Source organism: Ochotona curzoniae, unplaced genomic scaffold (assembly GCF_017591425.1).
Source record: "Ochotona curzoniae isolate NIBS_2020 unplaced genomic scaffold, NIBS_Ocur_1.0 contig_883, whole genome shotgun sequence".
NCBI classification, from domain to species: domain Eukaryota; kingdom Metazoa; phylum Chordata; class Mammalia; order Lagomorpha; family Ochotonidae; genus Ochotona; species Ochotona curzoniae.
The window spans coordinates 38,747,062-38,760,899 of record NW_024466599.1 but is presented as its reverse complement, the minus strand read 5'-3'; the positions used below and the strand labels follow the sequence as shown (position 1 = coordinate 38,760,899).

Below are 13,838 nucleotides of genomic sequence, written 5' to 3'. Positions count from 1 at the left end.
CATCCCAAATGGCAGCTTAACGTGCTGCATCGTAACACAGTCCTTTAAAGCAATGCTTATTACACATCTTATAATACATATAATCTCCCAATCCGTGTGTTTGCTTTTGCTCTAATGCTGTTTGTATAGTCAATAGTTCTCAAGATATCAGCATAATGAAGACAAATTTATAATTCTTTTTTTTGTTTGATAGTATTTTCATTCTGTTAAAAATTCATTCACTGTTCAGAATACTTTATGTCAGCATATAAAACACTTTATTTTATAAATAAGTTTATAATCAATTTGCATTTCAGTTGGGGTACATTTTGAAGTTGGGACCACAACTTTTCTATGTGAACATTAAATGGACCAAGCACAATTGATCTTTTTATATGAGAGGATTTTTTTTCAAGGTTTGTTTATTTACTTGAAACGCAAAATGACTGTGTGTGTTTATGTGTCAGTGTGTTAGAGATTTTTCATCTGGTAGTTCATTTCACATGTGCCCAAAACGGCCAGGAGTGGATAAACCAAAACCAGCAGCCAGGAGCGCTGTCTGGGTCTCCTATGCGAACACCAGAAACCCAAGTACCTGCTGTATTTCAGGGCAGGAACTGTACAAAGGGCAGGAAACTGGATAGGAAGAGGCAGGATTCAATCCCAGTCACAGGTTTACCCTGCTCTGTCACTCACTTGTCCATATGCTATTTATTTTCAAAACGTTTTTCCATTGCTGAGGAGTACTCCATTACTGTGGAAGCTGGTTTCAGGCTAGCTGATCTCTTCCACCTTCTTATCTATACTTTTACCATATAATGATACCGTAACTGCTAAAACTTTACATAAACTCTTGATAAGCGGTTATCTCAGTATACTGAATTTACAGCAAGCTTGTTTACTGTTTTCCCTGTAGCAGATGACATGGCTCCGGACGGCATCCCACGTAGGAGGGCCTAGCATCCCCTTTTACAGGCGCTGCGGGAGGCAGTTAGCAGGCGCTCTGGGATGGCTCAGAAACTTGGGTCTCTGCCACCCTCCTGCGAGATTCAGATAGACTCCAACACCTGATTTAGGTCTGGTTCAGCCCTGGCTGTTGCGGACACTTGGAGAATGAAAAGGGAGATGGAAGTTCTCTGTTTTTCCTCTCTAAAACTCTGCCTTTAAAATCAATAAATCTTCCAATAGCAACGTTTTCCTATTTTTTCCATGCACACTATAATCACCTACAAGAAATACATAAAATTCCCTCTTGAGCTATACTTTGTATTTCCTCTTCTCGAGCGATGCTAAGAACTATAGTGAGCTGAATCTGATTCACGTGCATTTTGGTTGCAGCGGATTCAGTCTCCCGCCCACCTCTCAGCCTCCGGGGCTGGACCATTGCTGCACCTCCCCAGGTCCGCCAGAATCAGAGCCTCAACTCCGCCTCCCGAGCAAGCGCCGGCCTGGACTGCGGAAGTCCGCCCCGCCCGCGCCCTCAAAGTTCCGCCCCCGTCCGAACGCAGCCAATCATCGGCCGTCTCTTGCGCGCGAACTACCAAACAAAATGGCGGCGGCCTTTGGCGCGGAGTTCGGTTTGTAGGACCGTGGTTTTTAACTTCTCCCGTGACAAAATATGAAAAGTGACTGGTGGAGTGGGGAGGGGATCGTAGGCAATGAGTCGCCGAAGAAAACATGGGGACAGTCCTGCCCCGAAGAAAACGCCGCTGCAGGCGGCGGCGGCTGAGGAATGCAGCTCGGTGGTCGAGCCCGGGAGAAGGCGGCTGAGGTCGGCCCGCGGCTCCCGGCAGCAGCGCGTGGCGGGAGAGGGCTCTACCTGGCCATGGCGGCCGCGAGAGCAGCGTCCAGCAGCCGCCTGGTGCAGTAAAAGTGACCCCAAGGGTGAGACGTCGGCAGCGCGCCTCGCCGGGGCCCTGGCGCCGAGCCCCATAGCTCAGCTTGTCACAGGAAAAGTCGGGGCGGGGGTGGCTCGGGCACTGTGTTGGGTGGGCTTCAACCCCTCGCGAGTCCCCCAAAGAAGCCTGTCTTGTCTGAACAGCGCCGCCCACTCGCCCTCCACAGGAGTGGATGATGGAGTTTACCTGTTCGGGGGAACACGGGTCATTTCTAGACTGCCCGTCCAGTCAGCTGTGTGGAGCTAGCCAAGTGGCGAACAGGCCTGTTGCGCTGAGCTCACTTCCAGAGGAATCATTCCCCCCAAACGTGTGTGCTCTGACTTGGTTCAGAGAGGGGGTCACCTAGGGGCTCCTCTCCTCAGAGCCTCCGTGGCGTCTCGCCTGGGAGGGAATGCACCGGAAGTGGCCGTGGATGACCTCCCCGGGAGGGGCAAACCCAGAGCCCCTTCCATTCTGCTCAGTGTAGTGGGGGGAGGGGGGGTGTCTAGTTTAAAAAATTCCTAACGCATCTGCTAGGAACGAGAAAAGCCTTGTTTTGGAGTGTGTTTTTAAAATACAAGTTTTGTTAAGTTTACATGCCTTTCACTTACTCCCGTTAAAGTCATACCAAAGCAAATCTCTGTTGAAATTTAAGTGATTTTAGGCAAAACTTAAAGCAATATTTGAAACAATTCATGTAGGTTGGACTTCTTGAAGATTCTGTTGAAATGCTTATATTTTAAAATATGTGTATAAATAAAAAAAAAGGGGGGGGGTTCTACAGTGTCTCTAAATGCTCCAGTAAATGGAGAATTTTGTTATACAGTATTATTCATTCATGGACATACTAGTATCTCTAAAGATATTTACTGCTGCAAAGTCAAATTTGGTTTTGATGTGACAGACATTTCAGTTGTAGTTAAACTAATCCATTTGTCTAGGCGACAGTTTTATGTTAAGGTAGCCTGAGCAATTTTTTTTGACTTTGGGGTATTTTGAAGTAGATAAGCAATACTTGACAATGTTGTTGTTTTAATCATATTTTATTTAGAAAGATATAAGACACCAAGGAGAATGGTACACATGGATTTGCCATCTGTCTTCAGTTCTCCTAATGATCCAGATGGACAGAGTGATATCTTTTGGGATCAGAACTCTCCCATGACAAAACAGCTAGGTAACTTGTCATTAACATTGTTTATGTGGGTCAGTACTTGATATGCTTGGGTTTGTAAATAGTTTCAAGTAATAGCAGGAACTGTTGTGATGCTTTTGAGAATATTACATGATTTTATTTGGTAAGAGTGATGTTAGAGTGCATAGTCGCCATATGCTGACAAAAATCATTTTTATAAAGAGTAACATTTTTAAATGTGTGTGTTTGTTTTAAAAGTATACAAGAGTTTTTGTTTCTTCAGGTAAAGGAAGGAAACAACGTATTTCCACCACAGAGAATGATGAAATTTCACATATTGTTAATCGAATCGCTCCTCAGGTAAATGTTACTTATCCTATGGCATATTGTAACAGTGAAAAGTGCCTCCAAGTCTTGCAAGAACATAATAAAAGTAGATAACATAGTATTTCCTTAGCAACCACAATACACACTGGCAGGGGGTCCTAGAGCCCCTGTAAGATGCCAAATTCCAAGAAGCCCACATTCTTTGTATAAAATGGCCTAGTGTTTACATTTAACTTAGTACATTCTCCCAGGTGCTTTTAAATCGTCTGTAGATTACCTGTAATACCTAACATTAATGTAACAGTTATCTGTATAATTGTTGTACAATGTTTGTCTAAGAAAAAAACATTGGAAAGAAAAGAATGTTCTACATATTCAGTACAGTTTTTTCTACTTAGAATCTTTTCAGTCTTTTTGGCTGTTAACTCAGGGACATGGAGGGCTGACCATTTTCATAGGTGTATGTTTTAATTTTTTTTAATGATGTATGACAAGAGCTTGATATTTATTTTGTCATGAATGTGATTAGCTACATGTGGCATCATTTTTCGGGCTACTAAAAATAGAATAATACATCTAGTACAACTTTAAACTGTTGCGATCTTTTGTGATTAGTATTTGTTTACTGTCTGTACTACAGATTTTCTTACCTGTATACTGACATAACATCATCACGAAGCACTTAAAAAATGCTGATTTTAGATTTTGTGTTCTTTCAGCCTCTTATGCTGTGTGACTGTAGATGAGTTACATAAACTTTCACAATTACACTTCATTCGGCCATACACTAGAATCATTACTTGTCTTATTTTCTTCATGGGGTCACCATAAGGATTAAATTAGATAAAGATTATAAGCTATACAATAATTAAATATTTACTTATTTTAAGATTGTATATTGTGATGGTTTAAGTTATTTTCTGTAATAGAGCCATCATCAAGTTTTTTTCATTTCCATTTATTTTAAATGGACTAGAAATAAGTTTAAGTGATTTGATGGCAGAGGAATCTAGTAACTAGTGGCATTTATCCTATTAGTCATATGATTATTACTAAGAAATGTAAACTTAATGTATGAAATTGCTCATAATTTCTTTATTTTCCCCTTTTTATTTTTTAACAACTTCTAAATCCAGAGGTCAACCAGTTTTAACTTAGTGTCTTTTCTGAAAGAAATGTGATAGTTTGCCTTAATATGTTCTCGAAGGGTTACTGTATGTTAGCTGTAAACAGTAGGTAACAGTGGCCCAAGAAGTGGTTAGAAGGGATCACCTTTAGTGAAGGAGCCAAGAAGTAACTCTTAACATCTATACAATATCCTAGTCATGACTAGTGAAGTCAAAAGAAGAGTGTTGCTCTTAGCCATACATCCCACATCCTATGCTTGGCATGGTCTAGACATTTGTTTTGCATACCATTCATTAGTTAGGTAGCATCTGTGCTGTTCTGTATGAGCTAATAGTAGATCTTCATTATTTGTGGCTTTCTCATGAAAGAAATACAATAAAATCTATTTGGGCTGGACTGTTGGCCTAAATAGACTAGAAATAATATGTTACATAAATAAGCGGCAACGGTATATAAATGGTAAAATGAATAAAAGAGAAAGTGCATTGAAATTAGTTGCTTAAAAAATTACCTTCCTTCCCCCCAGATAGAGAAAGAAGAAAAAGAAAAAAATTGTCTCATTCACTTTCTCCTATTCCTCAGCCCATCTCACCTTAATTTAGTGGTCCGTGTGGGCATGCATTCTCAACTATGTAGAATAGACTCCGGTGAAGGTCTATGTTTCTGACTTTAACTTGGCTCAGCTCCAGGCGTTGTAGCCATTTGGAGAGTTGAACCAGTAGATGGATATACCCAGAAAGATCTTTATCTATAACTCTACCTTCCAAATTAATAAATAAATCTTAAATTTAAAAAAAAAATGGCTGCTTGCCTCTCATCTAGTGACAAGGTTACTTTTATCTTCTAACTTATGTCTGTTCTAGTTATTATAAAAATAGAATTGAAAAATGTTAATCTGCTTACTTCTTAGTTTGTAATTGTTCATCAAGCTCAGATCCATTCTGAATGTTTTGTGTAATTAACTGAAAATAGCAAAAATATCCAGATGTGAAGGGCTTTTTTTCTGAAGTTCATTCTTGTTAGCCATTTTTTGCTTTCTCTATTTATTTTTCTTCTTACTCCTTACTTACTTTTGGCATTAATTCTACACTTGCACTCATCTCTCAGCCCACTGTCTACCATACCGGTTTTGCAAAATGTATTATAACAGGGCTCACCATGATGATTCAGTTGACTAATCATCCCCATGCAAAGGCCAGGATTCCATATGGGCACTGGTCCTGTCCTGGCTGCTTCACTTCCCATGCAGTTCCCTTACTTGTGGCCTGGGAGGGCAGCGGAGGATGGCCCAAAGTCCTGGTCCGCGTGGGAGACCTGGAGGACACTCCTGGGTTCTGATTGGCTTGGCACCAGCTGTTTGGGGAGTAGACTAGTGGATAGAGAATCTTAATGTCTCTCCTCTCTGTAAATCTACCTTTCCAGTAAAGATAAGTAAATATTTTTTAATGTGTTTTTAACAACCGAAATAAGGCACTTTTCTTTAAACACCTGATTTTACTGTTGTGCATTTTGTGCATTTAATGACAAAAAATTTCTGAAACTTAATATTTTTTTAAAAATTAGGAACTCTCAACTCTGTTTTGAATACCTGAAAGAAATGGATCATATTTTACAACCTGATGTTGCGACCCCCCAACCTTGTATTCAATTTGGTAGCTGTCACCTCACTAGAATGTAATACATTAGGGAATATAATTCAGAATCTTTAGTTTTAATTCTCTCCTTGTTTTTTATGTCCATCTTTCTTTTTTTTTTTTTTTTGGGTATTTTTTTACACTATTTTCCCCACTTCCTGTGGTACAGGATGAAAAACCAACAACAAACTCTATGCTAGGTGTATGGATTGGTGAAACTGCTATTCCTTGTACTCCCAATGTAGCAAAAGGAAAATCAAGAGTAAAAATCAGCTGTACAAGGTAAGTTTAAACTTTTCTAATTTTCTGAGTTGTAATACAATATTTTGTAATGTATTTTTGATAATACTCTTTTCATTTTGTGAATATATCTAGTTAATAAAATTCTCTTCATTTTGACATATACATTTTTAGAGTTTAAAATTATGATGCAAGTGTTAAGACTTGGGAGTATTACTACAAAAATGTTTGTTAAATGGCTATAATTTATAATGAATCAGCATATTTCTTTGTTATAACTTTTTAATTTTGTTTAATAGGCTAAAAACACAAAATCGAGAGCAAGAACTTATGAAATTGGCTAAACAATTTGATAAAAATATGGAAGAACTGGATGTTATTCAAGAGCAAAACAAGATGAGTCATGATTTTATCCAAACAATTTCAGAAACAGAGACTTTAAATAATTATAAAGGTGATGAACAGATGAAAGTATTATGTGATACAATTCCTGAAATAGATAATGTATCTTTAGCAGATGATCAAAATAGCAGTCAGAAGTCATTTGACCAAAATGCCGAAGCAGCTTTTAATGCCATTTTTGATGGTTCTACTCAGAAATGTAGCGGACAATTAAGCCAAGACTTGTCAGATGCAGTTTTGAACACGAGTAATACAACATGTGAAAAGAAAAGTACCTTGAAAGAGGAGAGACTCATTACTGCTGAAACTCGGCTCACTGAAAAACTACCCAGTAAAAGCACAGCTGCTGCTTCTCAACTGAATATTCCCACGGAGACACAGCCGCGTGTGACTTCCTGTTTGGCTGAGCCAGAGGCTCCTACTGAGCATGTGGATACATTTATTACCAGTGATTTTGAGGATGAGTGGGAAAACATGCTAGATAATGAGCCTTTTGTTATGCAAACTATAGAAAGAACTGAACAAAAAGAAACTAGTTCCTTTACTAATATAAATAGTAAAAGTAAGTCAGCAATGAATATGTGTGTATATGATAGGTTAAGAAATGCAAAAATGTTGCCAGATCTTGATTCAGAGACACATAAGAGAGAATTAATTGGTGTTGGAGAACATAGAGTTCCACCAAATCCAAATGTTAAATCAAGCAAATTGCCATCCCTTGGAAATAAGATAAAATATGAGGAATCTTTCAAGAAAATTGTTGTTGAAGACAAAATTCAAGATTCTGCAGTTACATCTAATCTTAAAAAAATAAAGGAAGATAGTTATACTAAATTTATTGCTAATGCTTCCGAAAAAAAACTTGGTTTGAACAGAAGACATTCTAATGAACAGGAAAATAGGCCCATTTGTAATCAGAATTTTAAAGTACCTGGCCCCCTTTTCAATTCTGCAACTCTGGCCAATGACACCCATGTTAATAGCTCACATCAGGCTAATGTAGCAAAGATAGGTTCTTTTGTTGATGATTGGAATGATCCATCCTTTGCCAATGAAATTATTAAAACATGTCATCAGTTGGAGAATACCTGGGAAGCAGATGATGTAGATGATGATTTGCTATACCAAGCATGTGATGATATTGAAAGACTAACACAACAAGATACTATCCAGAACAGCAAGACATCAGAGAGTATACGTGAAGTCAGCAACTGCGCTAAACGCGGAGCCAGAAACTCCTTCACTATATCTAACCCAAGGAGTCAGGTGGTGCAATCAAATCATTGGAATCATGGCAGCATTTCACTGCAAACATCTCCCTTAACAAATAACCCACAGATATATAAATCAGCGAAGGCAGACAAATGGGAAGTGCGCAGAAATTCTCCAAGCTTCCTGAACACCACAACAAATTTGACCGTGAACTCTAATTTTTGGACAAGTAATTTACATGTCTCTGGGAATAACGTTACTTTTCCAAAAGCAATGAAAAGTTCCAAATCACATTTTGCTGGAAGTTCAACTTTGAGAGTGAATTCAGATATGATTACTACGTGTAAGAATGTTCAACAACTGTCCCCTAAGACCATGACAGATGCAACCCAGAACAACCTTAATGCAACACCCAGATGTTCTAAATACACGTTTACAAAGATGAAAAATTCTCAGGTTCTTTCTCAGTTTAACCAAAGTTGTGTAATAGAAAGTATGTCTGATACCAAAATTACACAGGGTTTGAAGAAAATGCAACCTGTCAGTCCATTAATTGAGAAACCAGATCAACAGCAATACTTGGTGAAATATTCTGAATCTTTAAAACATTCTTCAAAAGGTACGTATGAAATAGTTTTTAAAAAATATTTTGAAAAATAGTAAAACTGTTCTTGATTATAATTCATAAGGTAAAAATAGTATTCTGCTACAATTCTTTTTTTTTTAATTTATTTATTTTTATTTGATAGAGAAGAGAGAAAATAAGGAAGATCTTCTATCCGTTGATTCATGCCCCAAGTGGCTACAACAGCTGATGCTGCGCCAATCCAAAGCCAGGAGCCAGGAACCTCTTCTAAGTCTCCCACGCAGGTGCAGGATCCCAAGGCCTTGGGCCGTCCTTGACTGCTTTCCCGGGCCACAAGCAGGGAGCTGGAAGGGAAGTGTGGCTGCCAGGATTAAAACTGTAACCCATATGGAATCCTGGCGTGCAAGGCGAGGACTTTAGCCACTAGGCTACCATGCTGGGCCCTAAAATTCTTATGCAGGTGATTATGATATAATATACTGAAAAAGTGTAGATTTGTTTTTCAAAAGCTTACAATGGGAAGTATGTTTGCAATTTTGGATACTTATTAAATAATTAATAGGTCATTACAAAATTATCACCTTAAAAATTAGCTTGCTTTAGATTCAGTGAATTTTAGGCTCCGTCTGCAATTGCCTAGCAAGTCAGGTCAAATTCTTTTTCTGCATTCTGCATTTTTAAAAAAGAAAGAACCTGTTAGTATAAGATCTGTTATAAAACTCAGTGATAATGTATGGTACACTGTGGAATAGTGGACTAACCCTCTACTTGAGATGCTCATGTCCCTAATAGGAGTGTTTTATTTGAATCCGGCTATTCCAGACTTCTGTTGCAGCTTCCTACTAATGTTCCTAAGGAACAGCAAATGACAGCCCAAGTCTGCTCTCCTCGCCTGTATGGAAGACTCAGACCCCTTGGCTCCTGGCTTTGCTCGGCCTGGCCCTGTTGTGGGCTTCAATCAAGTGACCCGTGATTGCAAGTGCTCTTTTTGTCTTTCCTTCTCTGTCACTCTGCCTTTCAAATAAGACTCGTCTCATGGTGCTACTTGTGATGGTTACAGTTGTGAGTTATTTGATACTATCATTCATTCCTCTTTCTCCCAAGTCTCCTTTCCATTAAAAATTCTACTCTTTGTATCTCAAGGTTGTTTCAAGAGTGTCTATTTTTTTCACTACTGCTTCTACAATTACTAAAGCCACTGCTTTTTCACTTGAGTACTGAGGCTATTTTTTTTGTACTCCCTTTATATTTTCCAAATTACAGAATACTTTTATAACCAGTTAGGCAGACATGGCATTCTTGTGCTTAGAACAATTTCCAGTGGCTCTATATATAAAAGTTAAATAAAATCCAAGCTTTGCACTGGTAATCTGCAGAGTCCCAGATTATTCTTAGCCCGCCTTGTTTCGTCTTGCCTTCTTAGCCTGAGCTACACCAACTGTCCTCCCATTTCTCAAAGAGAATAGATTGTTATAGGTCAGGAATTTATACATTGTTATTCCTTTTGATAACCTACTCCTTCCCACCACTTGACTGCTCCACTCTCAGTATTTTATTGATATTTTCTTCCCTCCCCTTTTTAATATATATAGTTCAAGAGCTGTAGTAAATTCACACATAGGGAACCCTCACCACAATCAATTACAGAACATTTTTGTCCCTGGAGAACAAAGCATGTATCCCTTACATTTCACTGTATATATTTCTCACAGAGTCCTTTGAAAGGTTTTAAGTAGGTGGTCTTGTTTATTTTTCATAATTTCTTAATTCCTTTTCTCACAGGTTGCAACTAAATATTTAGTAACTTGTGTTTTATCAGTTAATACTTTGGCCTTCTATAGCATCTGGCACTTAAAAGATGCTAAATAAATATATAATTAAAAATCATGTAAAATGTGAAAAATCTGTTGTTCACTGATAGTTATTTTTTTGTCAAGAGGAAATGGCATAACTATTTGTGATCCTTGATGCTAATTATCAGCCTCATTTCTTTGCATATGCTGTTTCCTCACCAGACATACTTGGAAATGCTGTGTGTTTTTATTATAGATTGAGTTAAATGAAGGACAGAATGATAAATTAGATGATTCCCTGAGTCAAGTTTTCATATCATGTTTTCTATCATTTGAAATTATTTTCTAAATAACTCCAATCAGTTAAATGGCCAGTTTTAGAAAGTTACCTTCTTCAGCCTGGCGTGATGACTCAGTGGCTACATCTTTGCTTTGCCAGAGCTCGGATCCCATATGGGCGCCAATTCATGTCCTGGCTGCATCACTTACCTAGCTCCCTTCTTGTATCCTGGGAAAGCAGTAGAGGATGACCCAAACCCTGCATGTGGGACACCTGAAAGAAGCTCCTGGCTCCGGACTTCAGATTGGCTCAGTTCTATTGTGGCCCCTTGGGAGTGAACCAATGGAAGATCATTTTCTGTGTCTCTCCTCTATAAATCTGCCTTTCCAATAACAAATTTTTTTTAGTTACATTCTTTTCTTGTGGATAATTAGTACATTTTTTCCTTATACTTAGATCGAACTTGTGTGTTATGAGTGTTCTGAGTTTTTCCTTTTTTCTCATCTTTTAGATTAAAATATTGGATAATTAGACTAGCACATGCTCTAGTTTCTTTATGTACAGAAAACAACTAGTCTTTGTAAATAACTTGGAAAAGGCATAAATTCATTTGGGGAATTTATTTAAAGATTTTAAGTTTTACTATGAATATCACTTAATCCCATTTCTAATTATACCAACAAAGAAAGGTGGAATACATAGCATATTTAGGAAAATATCTTAGTTACCAACAGAAATATTTTATAACAAGTTCTTATCTTTCTAGGTTACTAAGTGTTTTTCTTCTGATACTACTGTAGATCCCTCAGATTTAGTTTTAATTGACAGGCAGATTTACAAAGAGAAGGAGAGACAGAGAAAGATCTTCTCTTTGTTGGTTTACTCCCCAAATGACCATCTTCCACTGTCTTAACAAGCCTTAAGCAGGGACCTGGATCAGATGTGGAGCAGCTGGGACACAAACTGGTGCCCATATGGGATGTTGGTATTTCAAGGTGGAAGATTAGCCTATTAAACCATGATGCCTGCTCTGAAAAGCATATGTTACTGATATAATTTCACTTAAATATTTATTAATGTGATAGTCAAAAGTATCTTTTATGTGAGAAAATTAAAATGCGTTCTCCACGGAGAGACATAGAGGAGCAGTTTTGAGATTCTGTCAGTCTAAAATACTTTCCCAGGATGGCAGAAATGAATACATTGTAGCTCCACAGGGGAAAGCAGTAGATTTGAACACTAAGTAGCTTCTGTTACTATGAAAGTGTACATTTGATATCAATCTCAAATTTTCAAAATAGTAAATCAACTTGATTATATAGTTTGTTTCCTACTTAAATTTATGTAATACTTAAAGTTAAGTTTGTTTACTTTTAAGGTATATTCACATTATTTGGATTAGATGTCATCATCCTGAACACTTATCAAGGTGAACATAATTTCTAATGAAATTTAATTTTGTTGCATTTAAAAGGGTGCAGCACATAGGGATAGACTGATTTTCTAAGGAAGTTTCTCTGTGTATTGTTATTGGTAGTTTAGTGTGGTTAAATAATCAACCAATATAGCAAAACTGGCTAATAAAAAAAGCAAAAAACAAAGTTCTCACACAGATTGACCTGTAAAACTAATGTGGATATTTTTTTCTACCCTTTAGAGGAAAAGGAGAAAAACAGAAAATATTCTCCTGAAGAAATTCAGAGAAAAAGACAAGAAGCATTGGTTCGAAGAATGACCAAAGCACAGGCATCATTTGTAAATACAACTCCCACTTGATTTCTTTAATGAAATATTACTTGGAAGACCTTATGAAGACTATGAAAACTATCTGTGATAGGAAATCATATTTTTATTTCTCTGTGAGAAATTTAATGCTAACTTATTAAGCATGGACTTTACTTTGTTATTTAATAAATCAGTGTTTAAGTACTAGTTGAAACCTTTTTTGGAGATATATATGAAAGTAATTACTTTGAAGTTTTGGAAACTCTGGAATGTAAATAATTATGTAGTAAAATACAGAGGAACACAGATTAATTTTTAAATATTATAAATGATGAATCATTAACATAAATAATTTGCTTAATTTTCTAATGTCTTCCAAATACAAAATTCCAACTTACTAAGTACAGTTTGTTTTTCATTTAATAGTATTCTTAATTCCTACTCCGAAGGGGCTTTAAATCTTAGTATTTCTAGAATGTGATGCATTTTGAAAACTGTCAGTTTTAGGAAAAACACTAAAAGAGGAAGATATGCATTCAGTATGTAAGTAGTATAGAATCAGTTTAGAATGGTTAGAAACTTTAAGTATCATTTGACCCAACTGCGTTAGGTGAAATGGTACTGTTAGTTTCAGAGTTATAATCAACTTAATGGTGTGCTGGGATAAGAATGATTTTTCTTGCCATCTGTACAGTTGAATTGTATGCTTAAAATTATTTATATACAGAATTGAGGGAGCATTGTTTTATAGCAAAAATTACATAATTAAAAAATAATTATAAGCATATTAAGTGCCATAGGAACAATAAAGTTATTGGATTTTTTTTTAAAAAGAGGATTAGGTTTTCCAAGATGTAAAGATCAGACTTTCCCTTTTGATTTTCCTATTACTATTCAGTTTCCTCCTGTTAATTTACTATTCTGGTTTGAAAATAATTTGGGTTCCCACTCAAAAAGGACCATGTGTAAAGTCTTGATCTGAAATTTTATGTTAATGGATTAAGAATGGAACTTAATTTATGGTGTAAGAAGATGGGCCTTATCATCATAGCTTAGAGAAGACACGGGGGTCAGGAGGAAATAGTGTCCTCTCCATGTCTGCCTTCGAATGTTTCTGCTTCATGATTTGCCATTTGTTCCTTCCTCCTCATTAGAGGCCAGACCAGGGGAGCCATGTAACCTTGCATTATGATCCTCCAACAGTGTAACCTTAAGTAAACCTTCTACCTGTTAGTTCCTCTCAACCATTTTAGTGAGCAATGAGAGGCTGAAAAATTATACTCATTTTACTAATATTTTCTTCTCTATATTTTTCCTTTGTTGCCTGTTTGGAATTTGCTGAGCCTGTGATAGAAGTCTAACCAGAGGACATAAGGAAGTAAGGAAGCTTTATTCCATCAAAATAGCTTTATGACACCTAAGGAAATTTATAGATAGGAAACATTTATTGTAGTGTGGTGCTCACCCTATTCTGGTTATCTTAGAGCTATGACCTTTTAATGGTTTTGTTCTATTGCTCT

At 37.1% G+C, this 13,838-nt stretch overlaps 1 protein-coding gene across 1 annotated transcript; it reads left to right on the top strand.

Moving 5' to 3' along the window:
* Window positions 1-1,620: 1,620 nt before the first annotated feature.
* On the top strand, window positions 1,621-12,666 carry ETAA1 (ETAA1 activator of ATR kinase). Its single transcript, XM_040993307.1, has 6 exons — window positions 1,621-1,863; window positions 2,908-3,033; window positions 3,275-3,351; window positions 6,250-6,362; window positions 6,620-8,553; window positions 12,251-12,666. The coding sequence occupies exons 1-6, from the start codon at window positions 1,638-1,640 to the stop codon at window positions 12,367-12,369; spliced, it is 2,595 nt and encodes an 864-aa protein (XP_040849241.1). The 5' UTR covers window positions 1,621-1,637; the 3' UTR covers window positions 12,370-12,666.
* Window positions 12,667-13,838: the final 1,172 nt, after the last annotated feature.

Bases quoted from the DNA above. Each gene is read 5' to 3' on its own strand.
- ETAA1 (XM_040993307.1), top strand. From the start codon at position 1,638: ATGAGTCGCCGAAGAAAACATGGGGACAGTCCTGCCCCGAAGAAAACG. The intron at 1,864-2,907 runs GTGAGACGTCGG...TATTTTATTTAG, and splicing joins CAGTAAAAGTGACCCCAAGG to AAAGATATAAGACACCAAGG. The intron at 3,034-3,274 runs GTAACTTGTCAT...TTGTTTCTTCAG, and splicing joins TCCCATGACAAAACAGCTAG to GTAAAGGAAGGAAACAACGT.